This window comes from Cryptomeria japonica, chromosome 1 (genome assembly GCF_030272615.1).
Source record: "Cryptomeria japonica chromosome 1, Sugi_1.0, whole genome shotgun sequence".
Classification (NCBI taxonomy): domain Eukaryota; kingdom Viridiplantae; phylum Streptophyta; class Pinopsida; order Cupressales; family Cupressaceae; genus Cryptomeria; species Cryptomeria japonica.
Genome location: NC_081405.1, coordinates 199,602,859 through 199,627,625, shown reverse-complemented (window position 1 = coordinate 199,627,625; position 24,767 = coordinate 199,602,859). Strand labels below are relative to the sequence as shown.

General features: G+C 42.8%; 1 protein-coding gene across 1 annotated transcript in view; it reads right to left on the bottom strand.

The window, feature by feature from the left end:
- Window positions 1-1,224: 1,224 nt before the first annotated feature.
- The window catches only part of LOC131070134 (protein DETOXIFICATION 46, chloroplastic), a 239,690-nt gene continuing 216,147 nt past the window's right edge, over window positions 1,225-24,767 (bottom strand). The window contains exons 13-14 of the mRNA XM_058005669.2: window positions 1,712-1,774; window positions 1,225-1,585 (exon numbers count right to left, since the gene is read on the bottom strand). Of these exons, the coding sequence (XP_057861652.2) occupies window positions 1,517-1,585; window positions 1,712-1,774 (132 nt within the window). The 3' untranslated portion in view covers window positions 1,225-1,516. The remainder of the gene's footprint in view (window positions 1,586-1,711; window positions 1,775-24,767) is intronic.

Sequence of the window (24,767 nt, the reverse complement as noted above, 5' to 3'; positions counted from 1 at the left end):
CTTTGTTATCTCCTTAAAGTAGAGCTAGATAATTTTATTTCAAATAAAGAGACACTTGGCCATCTTTTGTGGTCATCATTGTTAAGCATAGGACCCTACAAGGGATATAAGAGCTACCAAACTTGTTCTCTTTCAACCTAACACAAATAGTGGAGTTATGTACCTTTTGGACATTGTTCACTCACATAATGGTGGCTAGATTGGTGAGAAGTTTCCCTTCCTTGTGATCCACTATTAGAAGGGCTCTCATGGTTTGAGAATTCCCCTTGGCCAATTGAGAGTATGCTTTCATCATATACAAATTGAGATTAACCACAATATTCTACAAAGTAAAAGGGTATTAAGCCTTTGTTCTCTCCTTAAGCTAGAGGCTAGTGAGGATTTTATTTCCAAATATGTTGTATAATAACATACTATGAAAAATATGGGGGATACTATTGTTTGTATAAAGAGTTTGGTAGACTTTCTTCTACTACTCTAATTAGATAGACTTGGCCCTTTTTATTTGTGGTTACCATTTTCAATTATAGGACCCTATAAGAGGATATACGAGCTACCAAACTAAACCACTTTCAACCTATCACAAATAGTGAACTTGTGCACCTTTTGGATACTGTTGAGTCACATACAAAGTGGGTCAGATAGGTGAGAAATTTCCCTTCGTTATGATCCACTACTAGTAGGGCTCCCTAACATCTCAACTCTCATTCTAGGGATTGTGATTCTATTTCCTCTGAATGTGAGGTGGCCTCTAGCATTACTCTCTCATAACACAAGCCTTGGGGGAAAGCTCACATTACCAATTTCTTCATTCTACGAATAATTCTTAAAACTTGAGTATTAGGAAAGCTTCAAGAAGGAAATCACATACCTCCTAGGATTGTTCATCATGGCCCCATTAGCTCTAGGCACTCAATGGACATTCTCAACTTCAATATCGATACCTCCACAATCTTAGATTAAAAAGTCATTGGCTCTTCTAACTTGTGTTAAGTTACAAACAACCTTTTTTTTTCCTCCTAGCCTTACTTGCTTTGGTCTTTATGTACTCACATCTCTTTGAGGGGCCCTCCCCAAACACCACTACTTCTAATTATATTTGCTTTAGAATTACCGTGTTGGATTTACCCTACTTGTCTATTTCTTTATTTTTACCCTAATACTTCACTAATATTAAAATTTTACATTCTAATCCATTCACCTATACTTGAACATTTTTAAACATTAATATAATTTCTTTCTATATTTCATTTCAATGGAAAATTATATTTCAAATGTTACCAACATCAAATTTCTTCAACATTCATCGACAATAATATAATTTCTTTCTTTCAATCACTCCTATGAAAGTGTTACAAGGACAATGGAACCTCTAATGACAATTGAAGTCATGAATTAAATTGTGATAAATGTGAGCCATCTGTACTTTCATGTCCATTCCCACTCACTACGTGAGCCACCTTTAGTAGCACAAAATTAGCATTCTTTATGTAATCTTGAGCTTTTGGAGCTTATCTCAAGTATTCCCATCATATAGGGGCCCATTGAAAGATGTCAATCGCATGTAGAAAAAAGAAAATCGGGCCTGCAATAAAGCTTTTACAGTTTAATTATTTATCTATTCAAATTCTTATTTAAGAAAACGAAATACCTTTCAAAATTCAGATAACCAACAACACATCTATAACTCAATGCATTAAAAAAGGACTACCCATTGGAAGCATGCGAGAATCCACCAGCAGCTTTGTAGGCTAAGGCCTATTTTGGTAGATATCTGAAGATGGAAACAACATAAGAATTTATGGATGATCATTAATAGCATACTATTTATCTATTGAAAGAAAGCAAATGCATGATCAACTGCCCAAAAGCTTAAGACAATACTTTATCAAAATGATATTCATGCATCTGCTAAATGCCATTCAAAACTTGGGAACTTGTTTTATAGATTGTTAATCATGTCAAGGGCACGATGTATTGGGGACTTTCAGAAAAGCAAGAGATATCTTGGAAGAGGATGCACATAGAGACTTCCTATACATCGTTAATCGGATATAATGTAAAACAGTGCACAAATGACAAATATTGCAATACTTTGCCTGCTATAGATATAAGAGAAAAAAAATGGCACTTTTGTGATTGTAAATGTGATAAGCCAAAAAGAGGTATGATACTATTTTGATGGTCAAATGTTACGAAATGTATTAAATATGTTTTCATGCTTATGTCAATAGACGTAACTCTAAAAAACAATGGGCTTTCTTATCCGTGTAAGAAAAACAAACAGCAAGTCTCGTGCAAAATCAAATTCCTCCTTTTTGAAGATTTGAAAAGCACAGTGCCAAAATATTGTTTTTAAAAATGGTTGATTTTTCTTATTTTTGCTAATTGCTTGGAAGAAAGATTTTTGATTTTATAATTATGAAATTTGTTGTCAATGTGATCTTTATTTTGATTGTTTAAGAAAAAAGAGGAAATGGCCACTCTAGATTACTTTCTCTGCTTTAATTTTATTTTTAAAATTTGATATCTATGTATTTTAGATAAGACTTAAAAATATAGATATACTAGTGCTATTTTAATGATAACATGTCATTATGATTTGTCAGTATTGATCTAAGGTTGCAAAAAAATTAGATGGGCTAACTTGTGGTAGGTCCAACTATACGGATGAGAAAGCAGAATAAGCTGACATTAGGCAAATATTATTGTTATATATGATCATTAATAAAGAACAAAGTAGGTTTAAATGGGTCACTTTTTTATGAAGAGGATGCACATGGAGAATGAGGTATTTACATTTTCATCAGCCAAATATTCCTCTTAACTGTGGTGATTGTCACAAAATGGGGCATGTCAGGACGTGTTGGATTCATTGGACTTGATGGCAATGGATCTCATAGGATAGATTTCCATTAATGTTCATCATAGATACCGATTGTATTGTACATCACGAAACCTAATGAAAAAGACTATATTCTGATTTTTTTTTTATGTTAATTTAAATGCGGCCTTTTGCATATAATATGTCCATTCTCTAGGATATAGTGCAAATTTGATATCCTACATTTTTGGTGTTGTTGCTGACAAGTCTTGGGTCATGTATCCAAAAGAAGTGTTTATGTGGAGATCTTGTCCCTCATAACCTTGTCAATAGTCCATTAGAAGAAAAGGGATTGTAATGTCCCCTATTTAGTCTTATCTGTGTAAGAAAAACAAACAGCAAATCTCATGCATTTGGAGAGAAAAAATAATTTAATTAATTGAATTAAATTGTCTCAATATTTTTGAGCAACTCGTATTTGATTAATTATGATTATAAGTTAAATAAATTTTAAATAAGTGGCTTTGCCTGGTGCCAAAATAAAAATAAAAATAAAAATACTATAAAGTCACTTCATGAGCAAAAAGAAATTGATATTTTAAAAAGTGATTTTATAATTAAATTCAGGAAGCTTATTAGTACAAGTGAATTTTAATTACATCTCATTTCACATTTTGGTTATTTGATGAAAACCTAGGGCAAAGATTCAGTTTGGTGGTGAAAGATACTCCCTAGCCAATACTATGAAATCCATTCAGGTTTTAGTTTCCATAAATAAAGATTTCCAAGTGGAGCTACACATGTTTCATGCTTGGATTGAACAATTGAAGATTTAATTTGTCAAGTCTTGCAAGCAAGACAAATTATCAGGGCATTCCTTTGAGGTTATAAAACAGAGATCAAACTCCTCAATCAGTATAAAATATACTCTAATCTCAAGCATAGTAGAGCAATCTTAGGAAGCAGACCTAGACTTTTCACCAGCACCCTAGGGCGAATTGATGAGATCAAATTTAGAAGCAAGGTTGGACATACTGCGAATTCAAGACTGGCCTAATCAAGATCAGAAGTTAATCAAATGAAATCAGACCTAGAATCATTAAATCAAGGTGGAAAAATGATAAATCAAGTGTGAATGTTGTTTTGAAGGTGAAGACTTGCCTTTTTTTATGTGTTTTTAATCATGATTCCCTAAACTAGTAGCCTTGGCCAACCTTGCAAGCTTGTGCACAGCCACCTATGTGCTCATCCTACAATTTGCACACAAGGTTGTAAAGCCCACAATGCAAGGCCCCCTCTAACATGCGCTCATGCAAATCAACTTACCAAGTGCCCCACTTTCCTGATTATGCAATTAACATAAATGCTTGTGCACAAAAACACCCCAATTCTGCTAATACAAGCTAGGGCAGCATTTGTGGTAAGGTTGAATGATGTAAAAAGATAAATCTACACATGATTTTGTGCATACATGCATATCAAATGTGCCCATAAGGGAACATTTGACATGTTTAGTAAAGTAGTGTTGTGACCTTTTCACACATCGCCCCATTGTAAATAGGGACCCCCTCTTTCCTACTTTCTGCTTCGTGTTAGTTTAGGGTTTTGGCAATTGTGCGACAATTTTGAGCTTTAAATGCTTGAGTCTCAAAGTTTGATATGATCATGCCTAAGTGCTTTTAGGGTTTTGAGTTTTGAATAGGATCTAGTGCATGTAAAATGTTAAATGTCTAGGTGATCCTAATTTTGACTATGGATTTTTAGCATGATTGAGTTTAAATTGAGTTTAAATCGGTGATATTTTTGTGGCTAAGTGTCGAGGTTCTTTAGGGGTTATCTTCTTGCTCCTAGGAGGTAAATTAAGTCAAAATTGCACTTTATCCCAATGAAATCCCTATTTTCACGCTCAAATTCAGATAAATTTGACTAAGCCCCGATGCATAACGATGAAATTTAACATGTCCAGATTTTTTGAGTGTGGAAATCATCAAATTCCCAATGGAAAATCATTAAATTGAGGTCTAGGGTCAATTATCCTTTCCCCAAGTTTTTAAGCAAATTTTCGATGATCCATTATTTTCCCCATTCAAATTCTTGATGAGGGGCGTTTTTCCCCAACTTTCCTAACATTTATCCAAATAGACCACGTTTTTCCACTGGGAAGCCCAAAGTTTGTCTAAGCATTGGAAATTATCCCGATGACCCATGTTTTTCCACTGGGAAGCCCAAATTTTGTCGAAGTGTTGGAAATTATCTTGATGACCCATGTTTTTCCCCAGGAATAAAGTATGAAGTTTTATGCGGATGAAATTGACTATCCTAATGAAGGTTGTTTTTCCCCCAAGTCAGCCTATGAGAAAATTTGATGGAATTAAGTGCAGATAATTGTCTTGATGGGGGTCGATTTTCCCCAAAAGGTGATTGTGATGACTTATGATTTTTAATGTAGATTTTTATCCAAACATGGAGCATTTTTCCCCAATTGACCCAAATTTGATGAAGTTGAACGATTTTAAATGCAAATGTGGTTAGAATTCAATTGTTTTGCCTTGACAATAATTATTTAATGCTGGGAAACAATCATTTAATGATTAAAATATTTTTCCTAAGGCAAATTGATTTTCCCAGGGTGTTATAAAAGGCAAGTTTTATCCCACATTGCTTGTGTGGTGAAGTCTTGAGGTAAAAACAAGTTTAAAGGGGCCTACCAGCATTATAATAATATTATAAGTGGCTGAGATGAAAATTAAGTGGCAGATTGGAGAGTTCCCAGCTAGGCGGTTTTGCCTAAGTGTCCATTGGACACCATTGTTGAAGTTTATTTGCAGATTTAAAGAAGCTATTTGCCCAATCGGACCTGGGCGCTGTCATTGGAGGCAATTGCTGCGAGTTTTGGTGGCTGATTGAGCCACGTTTTCTGAGATTTTGGGGTTGGTGCCATGGCTTGAAAACCATGCTGATTGCTTCATGCTTTGGGGGCGATTTCTTGTCATTTTGCCTAGCCATTATTGGAGGACTTGACAATTTTATTTGAGGTGTTTGTTGGCCACCATTGTTGAGAACTTTGACCTCCATTGCTGAGTGTCTTTGCTGGTCCTTGTTTACCTCACTGGGTAAACAGGAAGAATACAGAAACTGAACAACAATGTACAATGCAAATATAAAAGAAGTACCAGCACAAGCTTTCCATTAATGTCAAAGGATGTTCATATTATATCCGTCGTTAACAATACATTACATCTGACATGGCTAACATTACATGTCTCAACACCCGAAGGTGGTACAATATATGACTGCCGAAGGGGTGCGACCCAACCGTCGCGACTCCAACTACCTACCCGTCGGCTAACTAACTATTGATAATTAACATTATTAACTATACACTTTTTCCCGATAACATCATCCCCCCCAAAAAGAAGTCGTCTCCGACGACTAACAACAAAATGGAGACAATGTAATATAAATATACAACCAAGTGGAAGTCAAGGAGGGGGCTGAGGAAGCGTCCCTGAAGTCGAAGGGTGAGATGCAGGTGTCTGGGCCGCCAGGCGGGCGCGGAGCTCATAGACCTGCTGGGTGCGCGCTGCCACATCTCGCTCTGCGACCAACACCTTCTCCAAGGCAGTCTTCACCATGAGCGCAGCCTCCAGTAGCTCCCTCTCCTTGGTATCGGCGGACTCTGTCATGCGAACCAACTGGGCCTGAACACCATCTAACTCCTGCTGGACTAGACTCCGCGCACTCTGTTCCTCTGAAAGACGGGCGTCCACCGCAACCTTCTCTGCGCGGGCTGTCTCAAGCTGTGCGACCAGCTCTGATCTCTCGGCTGCCCACGAGGCTTGTTGCCTAGCCATGTCCTGCTCTAACTCCACTCGAGCAGCCTCGCGAACTACGGACTTATGTTGTGTCTGGCGTAAGGTATAGTAGGCCTCCCTATAAACCTGCTCAATCTCCCGGACGAGAGTCGTCACCCTACTCTCCACGACGGGCTGAGGCACACGCCAAGCCTCCAACATCGCCTCCGTCTGGGTAACTGGCCACCCTCGTGCCTCAAAACATGAGGTGAAAGCTGCGGGACAGCCCTCTCACATAAACTGGAGGACCTGCTCTAATTCCTCCACAACCTGCTGTAGAGACCGTGTCTGGGCCGCGGCCACCACTCGCCGACCCCTCGTCACCATATCTGCCAGATAAACCTCAATATCCTCTCCCTCTAGCCCCGATGTAGGTACAGGAAGCCCTCGTGGTAACTCAAAAGTCTCCTCAACCACCCCAACTGCATCCTGTTGGCCCAGAACACCCTCTCCAAGGACCTGTCCCTCTGCTGGTGCCTGCGTCTCCGCCGAGGAATCCTCCAGATCCACCACCTCAGTGGGAGGCTCTCGCCGAGGTGAGAGTACAGCTGCTCCTACGGGTGGCGTCACTGTCATCTGGAATCTCCGGGTCAGCCAACTCCCCATAGCCGCCACTGATGGAACTGCACTCAACACCTCCGACCCTCTCTCCCCCTCGGAGACATGTCCCGTGACGGGCTCCTCCAACAAGGAGGCCGCAACCGTCACCACTGCATCGGATCCCACGACGTCCAGTCGTACCTGAGGCTCCGTCTCAAACATCTCCTCTGCCACGCCTCCCTGTGGTGGACCACACAACTCTGCCGTGCTCTCAGTACATGCCTCTGCGGGAATCGGTCCTGCGGCTGGTATGACGGAAGGTGCTGCGGCCGACTGCATGGGCCTGAGTGTAACGGGCGTGCGGCTCTGTCCGAATGCCGGAATCGAAGTACTGCCTGCGGACGACCCCACAAGTGTGCCAAGTGGGAGTGTGGGTGGTGCAAACAACACTCGCTCTCCGGCGGGCTCCATCCTCCCCTCGTCTGTGGCCCGACTACTACTGTCGTCCTCATCCTCTGAATCCTCGGAATCCTCTGCACTGCTAGAAGTTTCTCGCCCACTATCTGGTTCTGCTGCGGTGGTCTCTAATACCCGTTTCCGCTTCGCGGAAGAGTGTCCAATATCCAAATGTCGCCAATGCATGATAGGAGGCTCACCCTCCGCCAAGGGTCCCTGTGGCCGTACCTCCAACTCAACCTCAGGCACTGCTTCCCGCGTAGCCTCCAAGAACAGTCCAATGGCATAGTGGGGCATGTAAAAGGTGCGCTGCTCCATCATCAAGAAGGCGCACATCCGCTCGAATAACAAGGTAGCCCAATCATAGACGACTCCGTTCATCACCCCATTCATCAATACTATCTGTGGTAGAGCGATGTCTGATGCCCTACCCGACCCTGTCAACCTGCTTTTGATGACGTCCATAATGCATCGCCAGTGACCCTCTGCGACAAAGGACCTGCGCATCCCACGACCCTTCGTGGCGTCTACGATGCTTGCCAACTCTGCGGGGGTCAAGTCTCGGGACACTCGCCTAATCCAATGTTCCTTTTCTTCCCGTGTCATCTTCTTCGGCTTCAAGTCCACTTTTTTGCCATGTGTGCCTGGGATGCCAAATACTCTGGTGAAATCTGCAGGTTTGAAGGATATGGTGATATCCTTCCCCAAATACTCAAATGTGCTCGTCCGTGAGCGGCTATCAAAGGTATCAACCATATACCGCAATGCTCCCTCGTACTCGCGAATGGCGAACACAGGCATCCGTATAGCCCATTCTACCCCTGCTCGGCGAAGACTTGTTTTCACCAAATTATCATCCGGCGTCTCTTGCCACCATTTCCGACATTCCACCCCATTCAATCCCTCAAAAGTGATATTCTGTGAAGTGGAGGTGTTCTTCCCTCGTGCGGTGGACTGCTGTGGTGTCTTTTTCTTCTTTCTGGCTTCCATTGTGCCACCTGCTATTCGAACACCTGAAGGGAGAATACGTGCATCAGGCTTCCTATGGCTGCTATCCTGCAATTGTTTTTTCCAGTTTCTTTTTCCCGCGGACTCCATTAGCTTCCTCTAACTGATTCTTGATTTTATCTGGAGTAAAAAAAAACGGCTAACTGCCTCCGGCACCGAAGAGCGAAGACTGTGCGGTGCGTTTTTTTTTTCCCGATCGAATCCCCCTTCTTCCTTCTACCGCACGGTAGCTACCTCCGCCCAAACTTCTCCCTTTACCGCACGGTAGCTTGTCTTGCTCCGTTTTATTTCCCTTCGACGTTTTTATCTCCCTTCGGTAGGCATGGCTGTGCGGTGAAGGCGTGGCTGTGCGGCGCTGTTGCTTTTCCCTTCTTTCGGTAGGCGTGGTGGTTGTGCGGCGTTTGTCCTCACCCTCGGTGGCTGCGTGCGGTGCCTTTGTCTGTTGCTTCGCGTGCTTCGCTGTGCGGTGTTCTCCGTTTTACCTCCTTTGCGCTTTGTGCGGTGTTCCCATCGTTTGCGCTTTGTGCGGCTTTATAACCCTCCGACTACCACCGCACGGTGGCTTCCACCTACGGTGGTGTCCACCGTCGGTGGTGCCACCGCACGGTGACTTCCACCTACGGTGGTCCCACCGTCGGTGGTGCCACCGCACGGTGGCTTCCACCTACGGTGGTCCCACCGTCGGTGGTGCCACCGCACGGTGGCTTCCACCTACGGTGGTCCCACCGTCGGTGGTGCCACCGCACGGTGGTGTCCACCTACGGTGGTGCCACCGCACGGTGGTGCCACCGTGGGTGGTGCCACCGTGGGTGGTGCCACCGTGGGTGGTCCCACCACGTGGCCACCGCACGGTGGTGCCACTACGTGGCCACCGTGCGGTGGTCTTTTTCTCCCTTTTTCTAACTTTTTTTTTTTTTCAATTTTTTTTTTCCAATGTTTTTTAATTTTTTCCTTTATATATTTTTTCAATTTTTTTTTTGAATTTTCTAATTATTTTTTTTTTCCCTTTCTTTTATTTTCATTTATTGGCTGACTGCGACTGTGCGCCTCCTGTCGGGCTGCTCCTGTGCGCTTCCACCCTCTGGTGATACACTTTCAGTTTCGACCCATTGACGCCCTCTGGGATTACCTGTCCGTCGAGGGTCGAGAGTTTGACGGATCCGTTGGCGGCGACCTCTTGGATCCTGTAAGGGCCTAGCCACTTCACTTTGAACTTGCCGGGCTTAATCTCGTTCCTTCCTTTATACTTTAGGACTAATTGGCCCGGTGTGAACCTCGCCCGCCGAATGTGTTGGTCATGCCAGTATTTCCTGCGTTGTTGGGCCACGTCTGTCACCCACTGTGCCATCGTCCGTCTTTCATCCAACTTATTTAAGGCGTATAGTCTCTCTCGAAGGCTTTCCATGTCACCCAGTTTGTTGTCAATGGCGATTCTGAGACTTGGCACCATGAATTCGATCGGTACCACAGCCTCCTGGCCATACATCAATTGGAAAGGTGTCTGCCCGGTGGTTACTTTGTAAGTTGTGCGGTACGCCCAAAGTACCGAAGGTAGACGCTCTTCCCAGTCTTCCTTTTCCACCCCACAGGACTTATAAATTACCGACGCGATGATTTTGTTGGTTGCCTCGGCCTGACCGTTTGCCCTGGGATAGTACGGACTCGATAGAGAATGAAAATTTTTGAACTCGGTTGTCAGTAGTCGAACAATATGATTTACAAAGTGCCCTCCTCTATCACTTGTCAGTTGAATCGGTATTTCGTACCGGGTGATAATCTGTTCATAAATGAATTTCGCCGTGCTGACGGCGGAGTTGTCTGCCAACGCCCTGGCTTCTACCCATTTGGTCAAATATTCTGTCGCCACGACAATGTATCTACATCGTCGGGCGCGACTCGGTTTTAATGGACCAACGAAGTCTAACCCCCATCTTTCGAACAATTCTTGAGCATGCACCGGGTTAAGTGGCATAAAATCTCTTTTTAATGGTCGCCCAGCACGCTGACATGTATCACAACTTGTCACCCATTCTCTGGCGTCATTATGCAGTGTCGGCCACCACAAGCCAGCTAGTAGGACCTTCCTTGCTGTCGTATCCGGTCCCATGTGCCCTCCAGCAGCCCCTTCATGGGCTTCTCTCAAAACTCCTGGGATTTCCTCTTCCAAGACACATCGTCGTAGGATCTGATCAGGTCCCATTTTGTAGAGAAGACCATTTATAAGTTGGAATGTTCGGCTTCTTAATACAAGTTTCCGTCTTTCACCTGGTGGCATTTCCTTCGGAAATTTTGATGTTGACAGATATTCACCCACACTGGTGTACCAATGAGGAAGGATGGCAATGCGGAAAAGATGGGTGTCCGGAAAATCCTCGCTAATGCCTTCGGCCGGCTCTCCCGACTTGATCCGTGATAGCTGGTCGGCTATGACGTGGCTCCTGCCAGGTCTGACAATGATGTTGAACGTAAATTCTTGTAACAGCAACAGCCATCGACTAATCCGCCCCTGGATGATTGGCTTGTTCACCAAATACATCAACGCCTGGTGATCCACATAAAATGTGAATGGTGTCGCCAGTAAATAATGTCTGAATTTTTGGACGGAGTATACCATGCCGAGGGCTTCTCTCTCCGTCGTGCTGTAGTTCCTCTCCGCGTTTGACAAGAGTCGACTTGCAAAATATACTGGGTGGTCCAGCCCGTGGCTGCCGACCTGTGCTAGGGTGGCCCCTATGGCGAAGTTGGATGCGTCGACATGTACATGGAACTCTTTGTCCCAATCTGGGTATGTCAAGATTGGCGCACCCACCAATCGTGATTTTAACTCTTGAAAAGCCTCTTCTTGGGCCGTCCCCCAGACGTACGGCTCCCCCCTTCGTGTCAGCTTATCAAGTGGGTATGATACTTGGGCAAAGTTCTTAATAAACCACCTATAATACCCGATGTGTCCAAGAAATGACTTGACGCCGGTGACATCGTCGGGCGCCTCCATCTCCACAATGACTCGTATTTTGTTAGGGTCCGTCTTCAGTCCAGCCTTGCAAACGATGTGCCCTAGTAACTTGCCCTGAGGCACCATGAATCTGCATTTCTTGGGATTTAGGGCGAGGCGGGCTCGTCGACATCTCTCCATGCATTCGCCAAGTGTGGCCAGATGTGCCTCCTCCGTGCTGTAAATGGACCAATCATCCAAGAATGCTTTGAAGTTTCCCACGGACATTTTATCGAAGATATGGAGGATTATCCGTTGAAAGGTAGCTGGCGCGTTGCACAACCCGAATGGCATCCGGTTGTATGCATAGACGCCATCTTCTACGATAAAGGTGGTCTTCAATTTGTCCTCCTCTGCAATGGAAATTTGATTATATCCGGAGAATCCATCCATAAATGAATAAATTTCGTGAACCGCGACTTCCTCGAGGATGGTGTCTGTGAATGGTATGGGAAATGGATCTTTAATTGTGACAGCATTCAAACACCTGAAGTCTACACAGATTCTTATCTGATCGGCCTCCTTTTTCAAAGATATCACAATGGGTGATACCCATTCACTCGTCTGGACCTTGAAGATAATCCCTGCTTCCAGCATGCGGTCAATTTCATTATTTACCCTGGCCGCATAATTTTTGTTCATTCTGTATGGCCTCTTCCGTACGGGCACGGCTCCGGGAACCAAAGGGATCCGATGTACACAGAGTTCTTGTGGTACCCCCTTGAGGTCCTTATATGTCCAAGCGAACACGTCTTTGTATTCTGTAAAAATTTTGAACGCCGCCATCTTTAAGACGGGATTCCAGTCGTCGCCGACTAGAATATTTTTCTGTTTTGAAGGTTCTCCAAGGTTTGTAACTTGAAGTGCGGATTCTTCATACCTTATGGGCTTACTTTTGTCAAACTTGTGCGCTGGTGCGTCATCCACAGGGACATCCCCTTCCTTGTATTGTCCGTACTCTGGCGGAAACTCGTTCATGTCAGGTCCTTCGATCCCCAACATATTGCACCCATACAATAATTCATAGTCTTCCATTTGCCAATGGAAGAGCCCTCTCAAAGAATCCGTCTCATCCTCAGAACAGGCTTGAATTCCTAAGATGCCTTCATCATTTGGTTCCCTGCCCTCCTTCCCTTCGTTGGTATCGTCTCTGTCAGAGTCTGACTCCGACGCCAACTCTTCACTGACCTGTTGAGTTTTGAGGTCAATGGTATACCTTCGGCCAGCCTTTTCCATGGACAAGGTGTTTTTCTTCCAATTGTGATTTGCTTTGGCCGCCACCAACCAGCCTCTGCCGAGGATGGCGTCGTACCCCTTCTTCAATGGGATGACCACAAAATTCAGGACGAATGGCTGTGTTCCGATCGTCACCTGTTGCGCCATGAGTGTGCCCAGCGGCTTGATGCCGTGTTGGTCTGCTCCCAATAAAGTAAAGGTGGACGGCCAGAGAGTAGGTTTACCCAATTTTTTCCATGTTTCCTCTGGCAAGACATTTACTCCCGACCCGCCGTCGACAATTGTGTCGGTCAGGATGGTGCCCAATATACCCATTTCCACCACTGCTGGGTGTCTACCATTGTTGATCGTCAGGGTTAATGGGTCTGCTGCTGTCTCGCCAAGGTTGTCCTTGCCATGTATTGGTTGGCCTACTGGGGTTACTATTGCGGATTGCAACAACGTCGCTCGCAAGTGCGGCATACTTTCCAGGAGGTCCTTCATTTTGACAGGTATCTCGACCTGTAACAGTTGGTTTATAATGTTTGTTTCTCCTTCAGAGCGAGAAGTACCCGCCAGCTTTTGTGCACCCTTGCTCCTCCACATCTCCCTCTCCAATTCCGCTCGTGCCTCCAGTGCCTTTTGTTTTTCCGTACGGGGGTCTGGATAAGTGGCTGCTTTCGTCTTGGACCTTGTTATGGCGAGTGCATCCTCCGTTTCTACATTCAATAGGTTCACGCCAGATTTGGGACAATTGCCATCATCATGGTCCCCGGGACCGCACCACTTGCAAAGTTTTTGTGGTGCTTCCTCCACCGTACAGTCTCTAGCGAAATGCCCCCAGTGATTGCAAGCTCGGCATTGTATCATCGGCCACCCTTTAGCGTCGTATTGGATTCGGCTTCTATTATTCGTATTGTTATTATTGCCTCTTCCTCGCCTGTTGTTTCGGTAGCCGCCAGACGAAGCGTTGTTGCTCGCAGGCTTGGACGTGCCAGCTGACGCAGATGGTTCTGCAAAGAGAACCTGTTGGCTACGAGTCCTCATATTGTACGGACACTCCTTGGTAAGGTGTCCGGCAATCTGACAAATATCACAAAATGCTTTTTTCGGACAAGACCCCTTGGTGTGTCCGTCGGTACGGCAGTCCGTGCACCATAACTCCCCTTCGTCGCCCTTGCTTGTGCTTCCTTTTGTTGCCTTTATCTCTCTCATCATTCGCTCCATATCTTTTTGGAGAGCCTGTACCTTCCGATTAGAGTCGTCATCACTACTATCACTTTTGTCCGAAGAGGAATCATCGTCCGTCGAGGATTTATTTTTCTTCTTCTTGGACGTCTTCTGTTCACTTTCTAAATCCATTGCCCTGTTATAGGCGTCCGAATATGAAGAAGGGGGTACTATCTTCATTTTTCGTCTAAGGGATTTCTTTAGGCCTTCCACGAACCACCGTTTTTTCAATCCGTCTGCCGGCTGGTTCTCCATCTTTCCTAGCAGTTCTTTGAGCCGCCGGCTGTAGGTTCGGACAGTCTCGTCCTTCCTCTGTTTCGTGCCGTAGATTTCGGCTACGATCTCATTATCGTCTCTTAGGAGACGAAACTCTGCTTGAAATTCCTTCTTTAGGTCTGCCCATGTGCCAATTTTAGCCTTATCCGTGTCCGAAAACCAGTCGATGGCTACGCCCCTCAGTGTTGCGGGAAACTGTGTTACCCAATCGTCCTCATCGGTAACACCATTCGCTCCCCAAATTGTTTCACACGTGCGACAGTGGCGGACAGGGTCTTCTTTCCCATCCCCATGGAACTTTGGAAGTTTTTGTTTTTGTGCCATACCTTGCCTTTTTACTACTGGTGGTGGCTGTTGTCCTACTCCTGATGGGTCAGATCCTATAAGGGGTGCTTGACCGCCGTGCCCCGGTGTCCCTTCGACACTCCTGGCAGCCCCGGTGTCTTCTCCCTCTCCTGCCTCCTCCCCACTCCTTGGAGTTTTGCTAGCCTCTGGTGTGTGTGGCAAGTCCCTCAACTCCCTCAACTGAGTTTGGGTACACTCTATCCTGCGGCGGGTTTCCGCAAGTAACTCCTCCCGACTCCGTGGGTGGCCTCTGGCCTCACCGTCCCCTTCGGAGCGTTCCTCCTCTCTTCGCTTATACCTCTGTCGCCTTTCCGCTTGCTGTTCAAGGATCAAGGCACGTTGGGCTACTACACGTTCATCTATATATTGTTGCTTATTTTTGTCTTTATTCAGTGTATTGGGCATTAATTCCCAGACTGCTTTAGTGACATAAAAAGTAGAACACTTTTATTCATTCATAATGTGGTAGACAAGTTTATGCCAACAATATGACATAATTATTACAATAAGTGTTCTTTATTCCGTCCCGTATGGCTCACGGTTCAAATGCGCCTGGCGCCATCTCGTTCTGCTTCCCGTTCCTCGTACTGTTGCAAAATTTCTTGGCGTCGCTCCTCCCGGGCAATCTCCTCCAGGCGAGCTTGTTGTGCCAACGATGCTTGTGCTAGCAGTCGAGGGAGATGGTTCATCAACCGATTTACCTCCGGACTCACTTCCAACGCTGTCCACACGGCACTTGGTGGGACTCCTGCCTCCGCCGCCTCTCGTCGCACGTGGGTCTGAATGGCTACTTGGAGTAGAATCGAAAATTCTCTCGTCGCAGTGTCTTCTCCTATATAGAGTTCTGTTTGGGCATCGTCGACCTCGGGATTCACCTCACCAACGGGTAGGCCCATTGTGTGTGTGCGCCATCCGTGTCTTCCGTTCCTGAGTTCGTGTCGGCAACGGCGCCAAATGTTTACCTCACTGGGTAAACAAGAAGAATACAGAAACTGAACAGCAATGTACAATGCAAATATAAAAGAAGTACCAGCATAAGCTTTCCATTAATGTCAAAGGATGTTCATATTATATCCGTCGTTAACAATACATTACATCTGACACGGCTAACATTACATGTCTCAACACCCGAAGGTGGTACAATATATGACTGCCGAAGGGGTGCGACCCAACCGTCGCGACTCCAACTACCTACCCGTCGGCTAACTAACTATTGATAATTAACATTATTAACTATACACTTTTTCCCGATAACAGTCCTTGGCTGGAACATTCATTTTCAGACTAATTTTTCCATTTCCAACCACTTCACACACTTAGACGATTTTATTGGGAGGCCATTTTGGAGGGGTTTGGGGACATTTTTCTAAGTACACCATTGCCGGTGTAGGTCTGAAGCTCCATTTGCAGGTGGTCTTAATACTAATTTTTTTATTTCCAGCCCTTTCCTAGCTTAGCCATTTTGATATTGGGGAGGTAAAATTCATCAAATGTGAACGCTGCAACCTCTTCAAATGACTGATTTATGCTAGTTGCAGGTTGTCTTCAGACTTTGGGTAGCCATTGTTGACCTTAGAAAGGTGTTTTCAGACATAGAAAATTGGACAATCAGACCTTTTGCTCACCTTTTCCAAGTGAAATCAGACTTCTGGTATACTCTTTTGACCCTATTTTGACAAATTTTTGAGTATATTGAGTTGTCTTCAGACTTAGTTTTTTATAATCAGACCTTACACAAGTCTGAAAACAAATGTTTTATGAGAGTTTTGTACCCTGTTCTCATCAAATTTTCATTCTAATTTCAGAATTCATGATGAATAATGCTACATTTTCTGATGTTGATCCTAAATTTGACTAAATCATAAGAAATCAGAACTTATACAATTCTGAAAATAAGTTATTTGGATGTTTTTCCATGATATTGACTTCGAGTTTTCTACAGGTGCCATGTCTAAATCCGGAATCGGTGCGAGGAAAGATCAATTGAAGATAGTTCAAGCAAAATTCTATCCGGATTCACAGTTGTCCTCCCAATGGAAGAAAATCAGGGATACGAATATAAAATTCCTAGACATGGAGCGGATGCAGCAGAGAATGTTTGGAATGAGGAATCAGCTTCCCTCTCCCCTTTTTGCCAATATCATGAAGAGTGGCATATACCACGCCGTCGGGTTTCCTCAGTCCATAGAGTGTAGTGAACTTGTTTTGGAGTGTGCATGGCATTATGATCCAATTTCCAGGATGATCCGATCACCCAAAGAGATAACTCTTGCATATCTCATTGAGGATGCAATTGCGGAAGTATTTAGAATTCCCAAGAGTGCAAATATGAAAGAAAGAACCAAGGATGAGCATGAAACCAAATATAAAATAAAGGCCGATGCATGCATGAAAATTGTGAACAAGTAGTGGATAATTGAGCCAAGGCCTCACCATTCTAAGGCACCTAAAAGACTTATGTGCATAGATTTTAAAGATGAATACAATGACCTGATATTCCTTCTCAATCGAGTGATGGAGATGCCTTAGGGTGCTTTGTTCGAGGGCTGGATGTTATATTTTATCCAAGATTGTATAAGAGGAACAATGGTCAATTAGGCCAAGATTATAAGAAACAATCTGGATTTTCAGTTGAGGAATGTGGAAAAGACTAGGTCATTTGGCATGATTTCCTACCTTGTATACCTACTTGAAGGATTTGTTACATACAAGGGATTGATATGCAAAGGCGAAGTCAGGAATGGACCAGGACAATACAGAAGTTATGAATGTTATCCACAACTTCCTATACATAAAATTGAAGACTACAGAAGGGTGAACGGTGCTTTCACCATTTATATTACAAGAATGTTGTAGGGCAGGATCCACAAATGATTGTCCAAGGAGGCAACCCAACTGATAGAGAAATATGGATCGTGGTACATATAGTTTTCCAACTTCACATACCTACGAATTCATGGATTCAAATCCGCACCTTACAAACTTCCTAGGCATCCAACTGATAAGATGATCCTACTTGAGGTGGTGAGACAGCTTCTGGAATTTGATTTCATCCAGAAGGAGAAGCACTGAACAGGGATAACTTTTCCTATTGCAATAGGAAAGTCTTTGGAGGTGTGCCAGACTACCATTGCAACCAGTTCAGTGATTCATAAGCTCGCATTTTATCACCTTGGAACTTATAAGAGCAGAGATAGATTTGATCCGCACAAGAGTGTTGTAAAGATCAAGGGAGAAAGATTCATACATAAGATTGGCATTGAAGATTATCGGGCTAATCTCATGGATGAACAAGCAGTGAGGAAGAGAATGTGGTCCAGAATGTTAATTGATTTCATGAGGAAATGCGAACACTTTTCCATTCCAGATCAGATAGTTGATGATAGTGATCATACCCATCCGCAATATGAAAATGAAGTGAAGCCTATCCTATTACCTATTTGGTCACAGCCGAAGGTGGTGGATTTGAGTGTGCTTATGAAGTTATTGATTTCTCCAGGGAATGGGTAGACAAGTATATGAACCAGTTGATAGAAATGGGTGTCGCCTTCACCTATGAGAAAATGAGACAAGAGGAGTCCTCCCTTGAGGATGATCAAAGAACAATCGGCGATGCAAGGATATATGCAAATGAGGAGAGTCATGCTCCTAAACGAAGGAAGGGTATGCCTGGAGAATCCAAAGCGAAGAGGAAGGAGATAGTCAACAATTAAAGAAGAAGAAACATAAGCCTAACACTCCTTTATCCACCCCTAGTTCCTCATCAATGAAGGAGATAGATATGCCAAAGAGGAGCAAAGAGTTTGACCAATGCTCCAATACAATGATTTTGCTAGAAAATATTTAGGAGTTACATGCTACAACGACATCGGCACCACCACACGAAGATGAAGAACAACCAGGATCTCCCATTGTCCAGTTGGAGGTTAGTTTGGGCAACAATGTTTATGATTTGACCCAAGACAAGGAAAACGATGATGATGTTATCTCAACATTGAGGGGACTTTATTGGGAAATGTGTCTTGATGATGGGATGGAGATTTCCACCATTCCCGATTGGTTGTTGTAGAGCATGAAGAAAAGGAAGAAGATGATAGAGACGTGGCCTATTGAAAATATTGATGATGTCTTAGCAAAGACAAACAAAGGGAAAGAATCAAAGAAGGCTAAGATATTTTCCAATGTGGCTAGAGATGAAACAGGTGTGCGAATTGCAAAAGTGGCTATCCCGATGGATGATGTAACAAAAAAGATGTGGCTACTCCCATGGATTATCAGATTACTTCGATTGCCCTTGGACAAACAACAAAGACACAGGAGTTTGATCCGGGTGATCAATGCAAGATTGGATAGGGAGATTGAGAAGAAGAATATGTATAAGGAAGAGAACACGAAGCTAAAGGAATATATTGCAGGGATGAGGTGTGAAGATCCCACTTTTCTCTTGCCTATCGCAGTTGATCATGGATTTCACTTTGCTCATGAGGCAGCGAGGAATACACATGCCGAATTTGGGAAATGGATTGAAGATGTGACAAAGTAGGCAGATGATTTCCTAACTCAGTTTGTCCAAGTAGTTGATAGATTGTCAATGCTCACATTCGGGATACAATATTTGGAAGGAGTTTGGGATGAGTTCCAACTGATACAAGAGAATACCATTCCTCGCCTCAGGGTGTTGAAGAGAATTCCGATGCCCGTGTTGATCCATGAGGGAGTTGTGCATGAGGGAGATATTTATGACTTTTAGGGATGGTATTGTTCATTGGCTATGTGGAAATCTACTTGTGAGCATGCGTGGAAGATTGTGCAAAGAGGGAAGGATCAATCTAGGAGATTCAATCCAAAATCCTTACATCCATTGAATAATTGTTAAGTGTAGATGTCAGTGATTCCTGTGGTCTACACTTAGAGGAGTTGAGAGAAAAGATGAAGTTCATGTACTTCAGCCAGTTGGATTCTTTGAAGAAGAATCAAATTGTGATTTAGTTTCCTTGGTGATCCATGTCCATAGTTTGCAAAAGCTTATGCCAGATTGGGAGAGTGTTTTGGATGCTTGTTCGGATGCAATGGATGTGATTGACGCGCAGCAAGAGGCTTTGCCCAGCATCACCATGGAGGAGCTAGATTCAATTTTGGCTAGATTCTTGGAATATGCTGCTAGGGAAAGGAATGCAGACCAAAATCTTCTAGAAGATTCCCTATTTGATGATTAGGCGTCATTCCATTGGATCACATGTTGGCAATTCCTTTTTTGATGTAAACCCTAATTAAGGCAACTTTAGGGTTGTGTTGGCATGATCTTGGCCCTCGATTCTAAATGAATCTTGGCCATTCATTTCATCCGAGACTCTATATATACCACATTGCCTCTCATTTGTAAGGGAGAGATTTTTGAGAATTGTCATCTACATGTTGCAGATTTGAATACAATCATTGAAGTTTGGTGATTTTGTTTGAGTGTTGTATGCATTTGTGGTTCTCATTGCCTCCAAGTTAGATTAGAATTTGTTTTCAAGCATTTAAATTGAATGAAAGAGTTGTTGAATGCATTTGTGTGGAATCCATTTAACCATACCACTATATTCTTACTGATTGTAAGCTTGCCTTGCGTGGTTGAAATATACGCCCTTAATTTTTTTCAATTTTCAAACACAACATTCAACACCCATTAGCATTAGCAAATATCCATCTCGACCACTTATGCAGTGGGAGGAAAACACAAACAATGAAAGCATTACATGATGGCAGTTTGACCAACTACTTCCACAGGTTTTTTAATGGGAAAATTACAAATTATGGAAAGCTTAACAACCCAAAACTTGGCGGTATAGCCAGCCACTTCCACTTATCCAATGGGAATTACAAATCACTGAAAAAACTTAATAATCAAACTTGGTGGTATAACCAACCACTTCCACTTATTCAACAGGATGAAGTTAGCTTCCAAAAATGAGAAACAATAAGTTGTTTAGTACTACTAAACAAGTTATTACATAAGCTAACTTTGAAGAGAAATGATAACTGAAATTAGAGGACCATGTTACCAACCTTGAAGAATGAAAAATGAAGTCTGATTTTCAGAAAAACCAGCCACTGTAGAATCACCAAAATGCTCACAACTCCCTCTTGACACCACCAAAAGAGCTCAAAGAGAATGCAAATGAAGAATGAGAGTTGGGTGATCAAAATAGGACATGAAACTTGCCACCAAATAGAGCCATAAAGAGGGAACGCATTCCAATGCTGAAAATGGAGCTAGGGCAATCAACAAGAAGTTTGATTTGCAACCATAAATCAATCTCTCTATTGGTTGAAAATTTTGTACTTAGGGAAATATACAAAATTGTGGCTTCAACCATAGTGTGTGAGTAAAACTCTCCTAATTAAGGGAATGCTCCCCCTATCTATATCTAATCTAAAACTAAACAGAATGAGACAACAGTTTTTCTTCTTTTTTCAAGAAAGCCAATATCCTTTTCTCTTCATAGAAAAGTGATAACAAGTTAACTTAGAACAACAATAACAACTTTTTGAAATAAGATGAGAGAAAGGAAATGAAGTTTCTTGAAAGCTCAAAGATTTCCATCACTTCCTTCGGGATGGGACATCAATATCAAGCTCAAAGACTTGAATATACGAATTCCTATCTACCCTTTTCTATGCTAATAATATCAAGAACAAATTATAGCAGCACAAAGTCTGAAATATCTTATTCTCTTTTACACAAAACCGTAAGAACTGGTATGAGCTCAAAGACTCACAATTTTTTCTTATCACAAAATCTATTTCTAATTTCTTTCGAGAACAATTGTAAGCACAAAGTCTTACAACTCTTTCTAAAAGAATATTTACTCTAATTGATATTAACCTCCAATACTTGCAGCACAAAGACTGCAAATCAAATTCGATTAAGCTCTCTATTAAACACTTACAAGAAAGATAATATGGAACACAAACTCAAGAATGTAGCACAAAGACTCAAAACTTGAGCAATCTTCTTCTATTCCTTTCAATTCTTCAATTTACACATAAAAGCTCAAAGACTTCTTTGTTGCAAATTTGACAGAGTTTTTGCTTGCTTCCTAAAAGATAAAAATGACAATAGACTTCCTCAAGTATTTATAGGAGAGGAGTCTTGAGAAAAAGGTGGGAGGATCCTAACTAACTTGAGGAATTCTCTCAACCACTAAGACTTATTCAGAGTCACAAGTCCTATTCTAAATTGACTTGTCACTCATCTACTTGTAATTACAAAAGTGCAAGTAATGACTTAACTTGCAATTTACAAAATGCTTTTACAAGTAAACATGTCAAAAGAGAAACTACAACTAAGAGATTATAATTATGAAAAATGCAACTAAGCATTGAAAAATACTTAGGTTGCAGCATGCGAAGACATGAATCCTTTGAACTTCTAGATGATCAATTGCAGCTCATCGAGATTCGGTTCATGGGTATTCTTTGCCATGATCATGGTATTCACAATAACATCGCTGCAACGAAGGATTGTGGCATTATTCTTCTCAAAGGAAGACTGAATTTCTTGCAAGAAGAGACTTGATAGGCAACCAAAACTTGAATAGATGCGACTGAAAATGGTTCACTCCTCCACTCATGATGAATCTTCAACTGTAGATCTGAGAGAACCCCTTCTTTTGATAATAATTCCCCATTGTGATCCATGATATTGCAAGAAGCTTTCTCACAACAAGAAATAATATCCTGAAATACTTCCAATCGCAGTCTCATGGTATCATCAATGTCTTCAACAAGTGACTTGAGAACAAGGGCTTTGTTCTCCAAGAGCTCTTGATTTTCTAGATACACAACTCTCGAAGGAATAACCTGATGTTCTATAAGAACACTCAACTTTTGTTGAGGAATCTTGAGCCAAGTAGTTAAGCTATCTTCCACCTTTTCCAAGTTCTGTTTGAAAGTATCAAAAACTTGGTTCAATTGTTCTTCAATGGTCTTCAATTTGAGCATCGCTTGAAAAACCTCCTTCAAGACCTGTGCACATAAATCACGAAGCTGATCCACCCAAGATTCCAAAGCTTATCCTTTTGAGCAGCTCTCTCAACTCCTTGAATTGATTCTTGTGGACCGGAAGAACTTGGAGGATTGCTCCCTTCACTAGCGGATTTTGTAATCCTTTGAACGACTACAACTAGTTGCCTATTCTCTTTTTCTGGCTTGTCTTTCTTTGCTAGAAGCTCATCATATCACTGTACTAGTGAAGCTACAAAATGTTGGGCATCATGCTTGACCACTTCATGTGTTTGCTTACCCAATTCTATCCTTGTGACTTTGTAATCAGCAACTTGCATCTCCTCATGTGGCTTGTCTACAAGAGGTTCAACAATTTTAGCCACCTTCATCTTGTTGTTGTCAACTGTCACCCTTGAGATTGTCTTAACTCTTTTAGCAACCTTGGGTCTTGATTGCCTAAGCTGTTGATAATCAAAGACATCAGGTGAAATTTCCTGCTTCTCTCTTGGGAGTGAAAGAACTAAGCCATGGAGGTAAAGCCGTTAATTCTCCTTCCGTAGCAGCTGAAAGCAAAGGAGAAGCAGTTTCTGTTTGAACAACCGTGGTCATCCTGGAGGAAGTATCTGTTTGGATGGCAACCAGGGTTTGTTCAGTAACCAAAGGGCATGAAGATTGTTTCATAAACTCCTCAAAGCTAGAAGTAGAGGTATCAATCTCTGACAAATGAATGCATGTAGGAGTATCCTCGAAGATTTCTACCTCGAAGATTTCTAGCAAACTCTTGTTGATGATCAAGAGTTGGCTCAACTGCTGAAATGGGAACGACATTCTGAGGGGGGTCATCTGCTACTGTGTCAGGAGATAGAGGTAGCTCCATGGGAACTGAGGAGGGAATCTCATGAGATGACTCCGAAGCTAGTGACTTAGGAGCATCATCTGATTGTTGTCCTTCTTTTGGATCATCAAGATCAATCACATGAATGTAAAGTTGGGATTTTTTCTTCCCACGAACTGTCGCCTCCTCGGGAGGAAGCACCATTGCCCGACTAACCCGCAACTTGATCCTTGTGCCCGAAGATGATGCACCTTCCTTGTTATCTATCTGAATCTTAGACTTACGCCCGAGGGGTCTTGTAGAATCATGTTCTTTTGCAACCTTGATCTTGATGAGCCTAACACCATTACCTTTGAGTCAAGTGTTGGTGTTAGCTAAGATAGGCTGAAATCTCTCAAGAATGGAAGTGCATTCTTTGTGTGACCACTGGATTAAAGGAAGTGGGGCTTCATCAACTCTTCGCGAGAAGTACTCCAGATCAAGCACATTCCCATCATCAATCATCCCTTGCAGAATGTCTACCAGGTTCAAATCAATAACCTGCTCAAGGGTGAGCTTGCAGTAATCCATCTTAAGAACCTCATTTTATGTACGGAGATCCACCCAGATATCTTCTATGCGATGCACATGTATGAAGGACTTTTTGATTCTTTCCTTCATACCTCAGTAGTCAAAATCTGCCCTTGACTTAAACCTTTTGAGTTTTATCTCCTGCATCTCGGTCTCCATAGTTTTGGCTTTAGTGGATGTGATGAGGGAGTATTGGCCAATCTTCAATGGGTTGGTTGTAGAAATCCCTATTCCAACCTTATGCTTGACAAATTGATGTGAATGAATAGACATAATCTGTCTTCCCAACTCCATAAGAATAATCTTATTAGTTGAGTATCTAGGGAGCATGTATGGCTGCCCACTATAGCATCCAACTTTCATTTAAGTGAAAGTCGGGAATTGCAGGAACAAGCAACCATACTCATTCACTCTTTCCCATGCCTCATCTAATATTCTTTTATTCTTTAGATTCTTGTCAAACTAACACATGAAATAACCAAAGAAAGCATCCTAAACCCTTCTTAAATGTAATCTGGTCGATCTCAAAGGTAACTGATCATAGTACTCCCACACAGGTATAAGCGAGCGCTCACCCTTGGTAGAAAGACCAGGAAAATGTCTACGTGATGCTACTAGATACACCAAGTA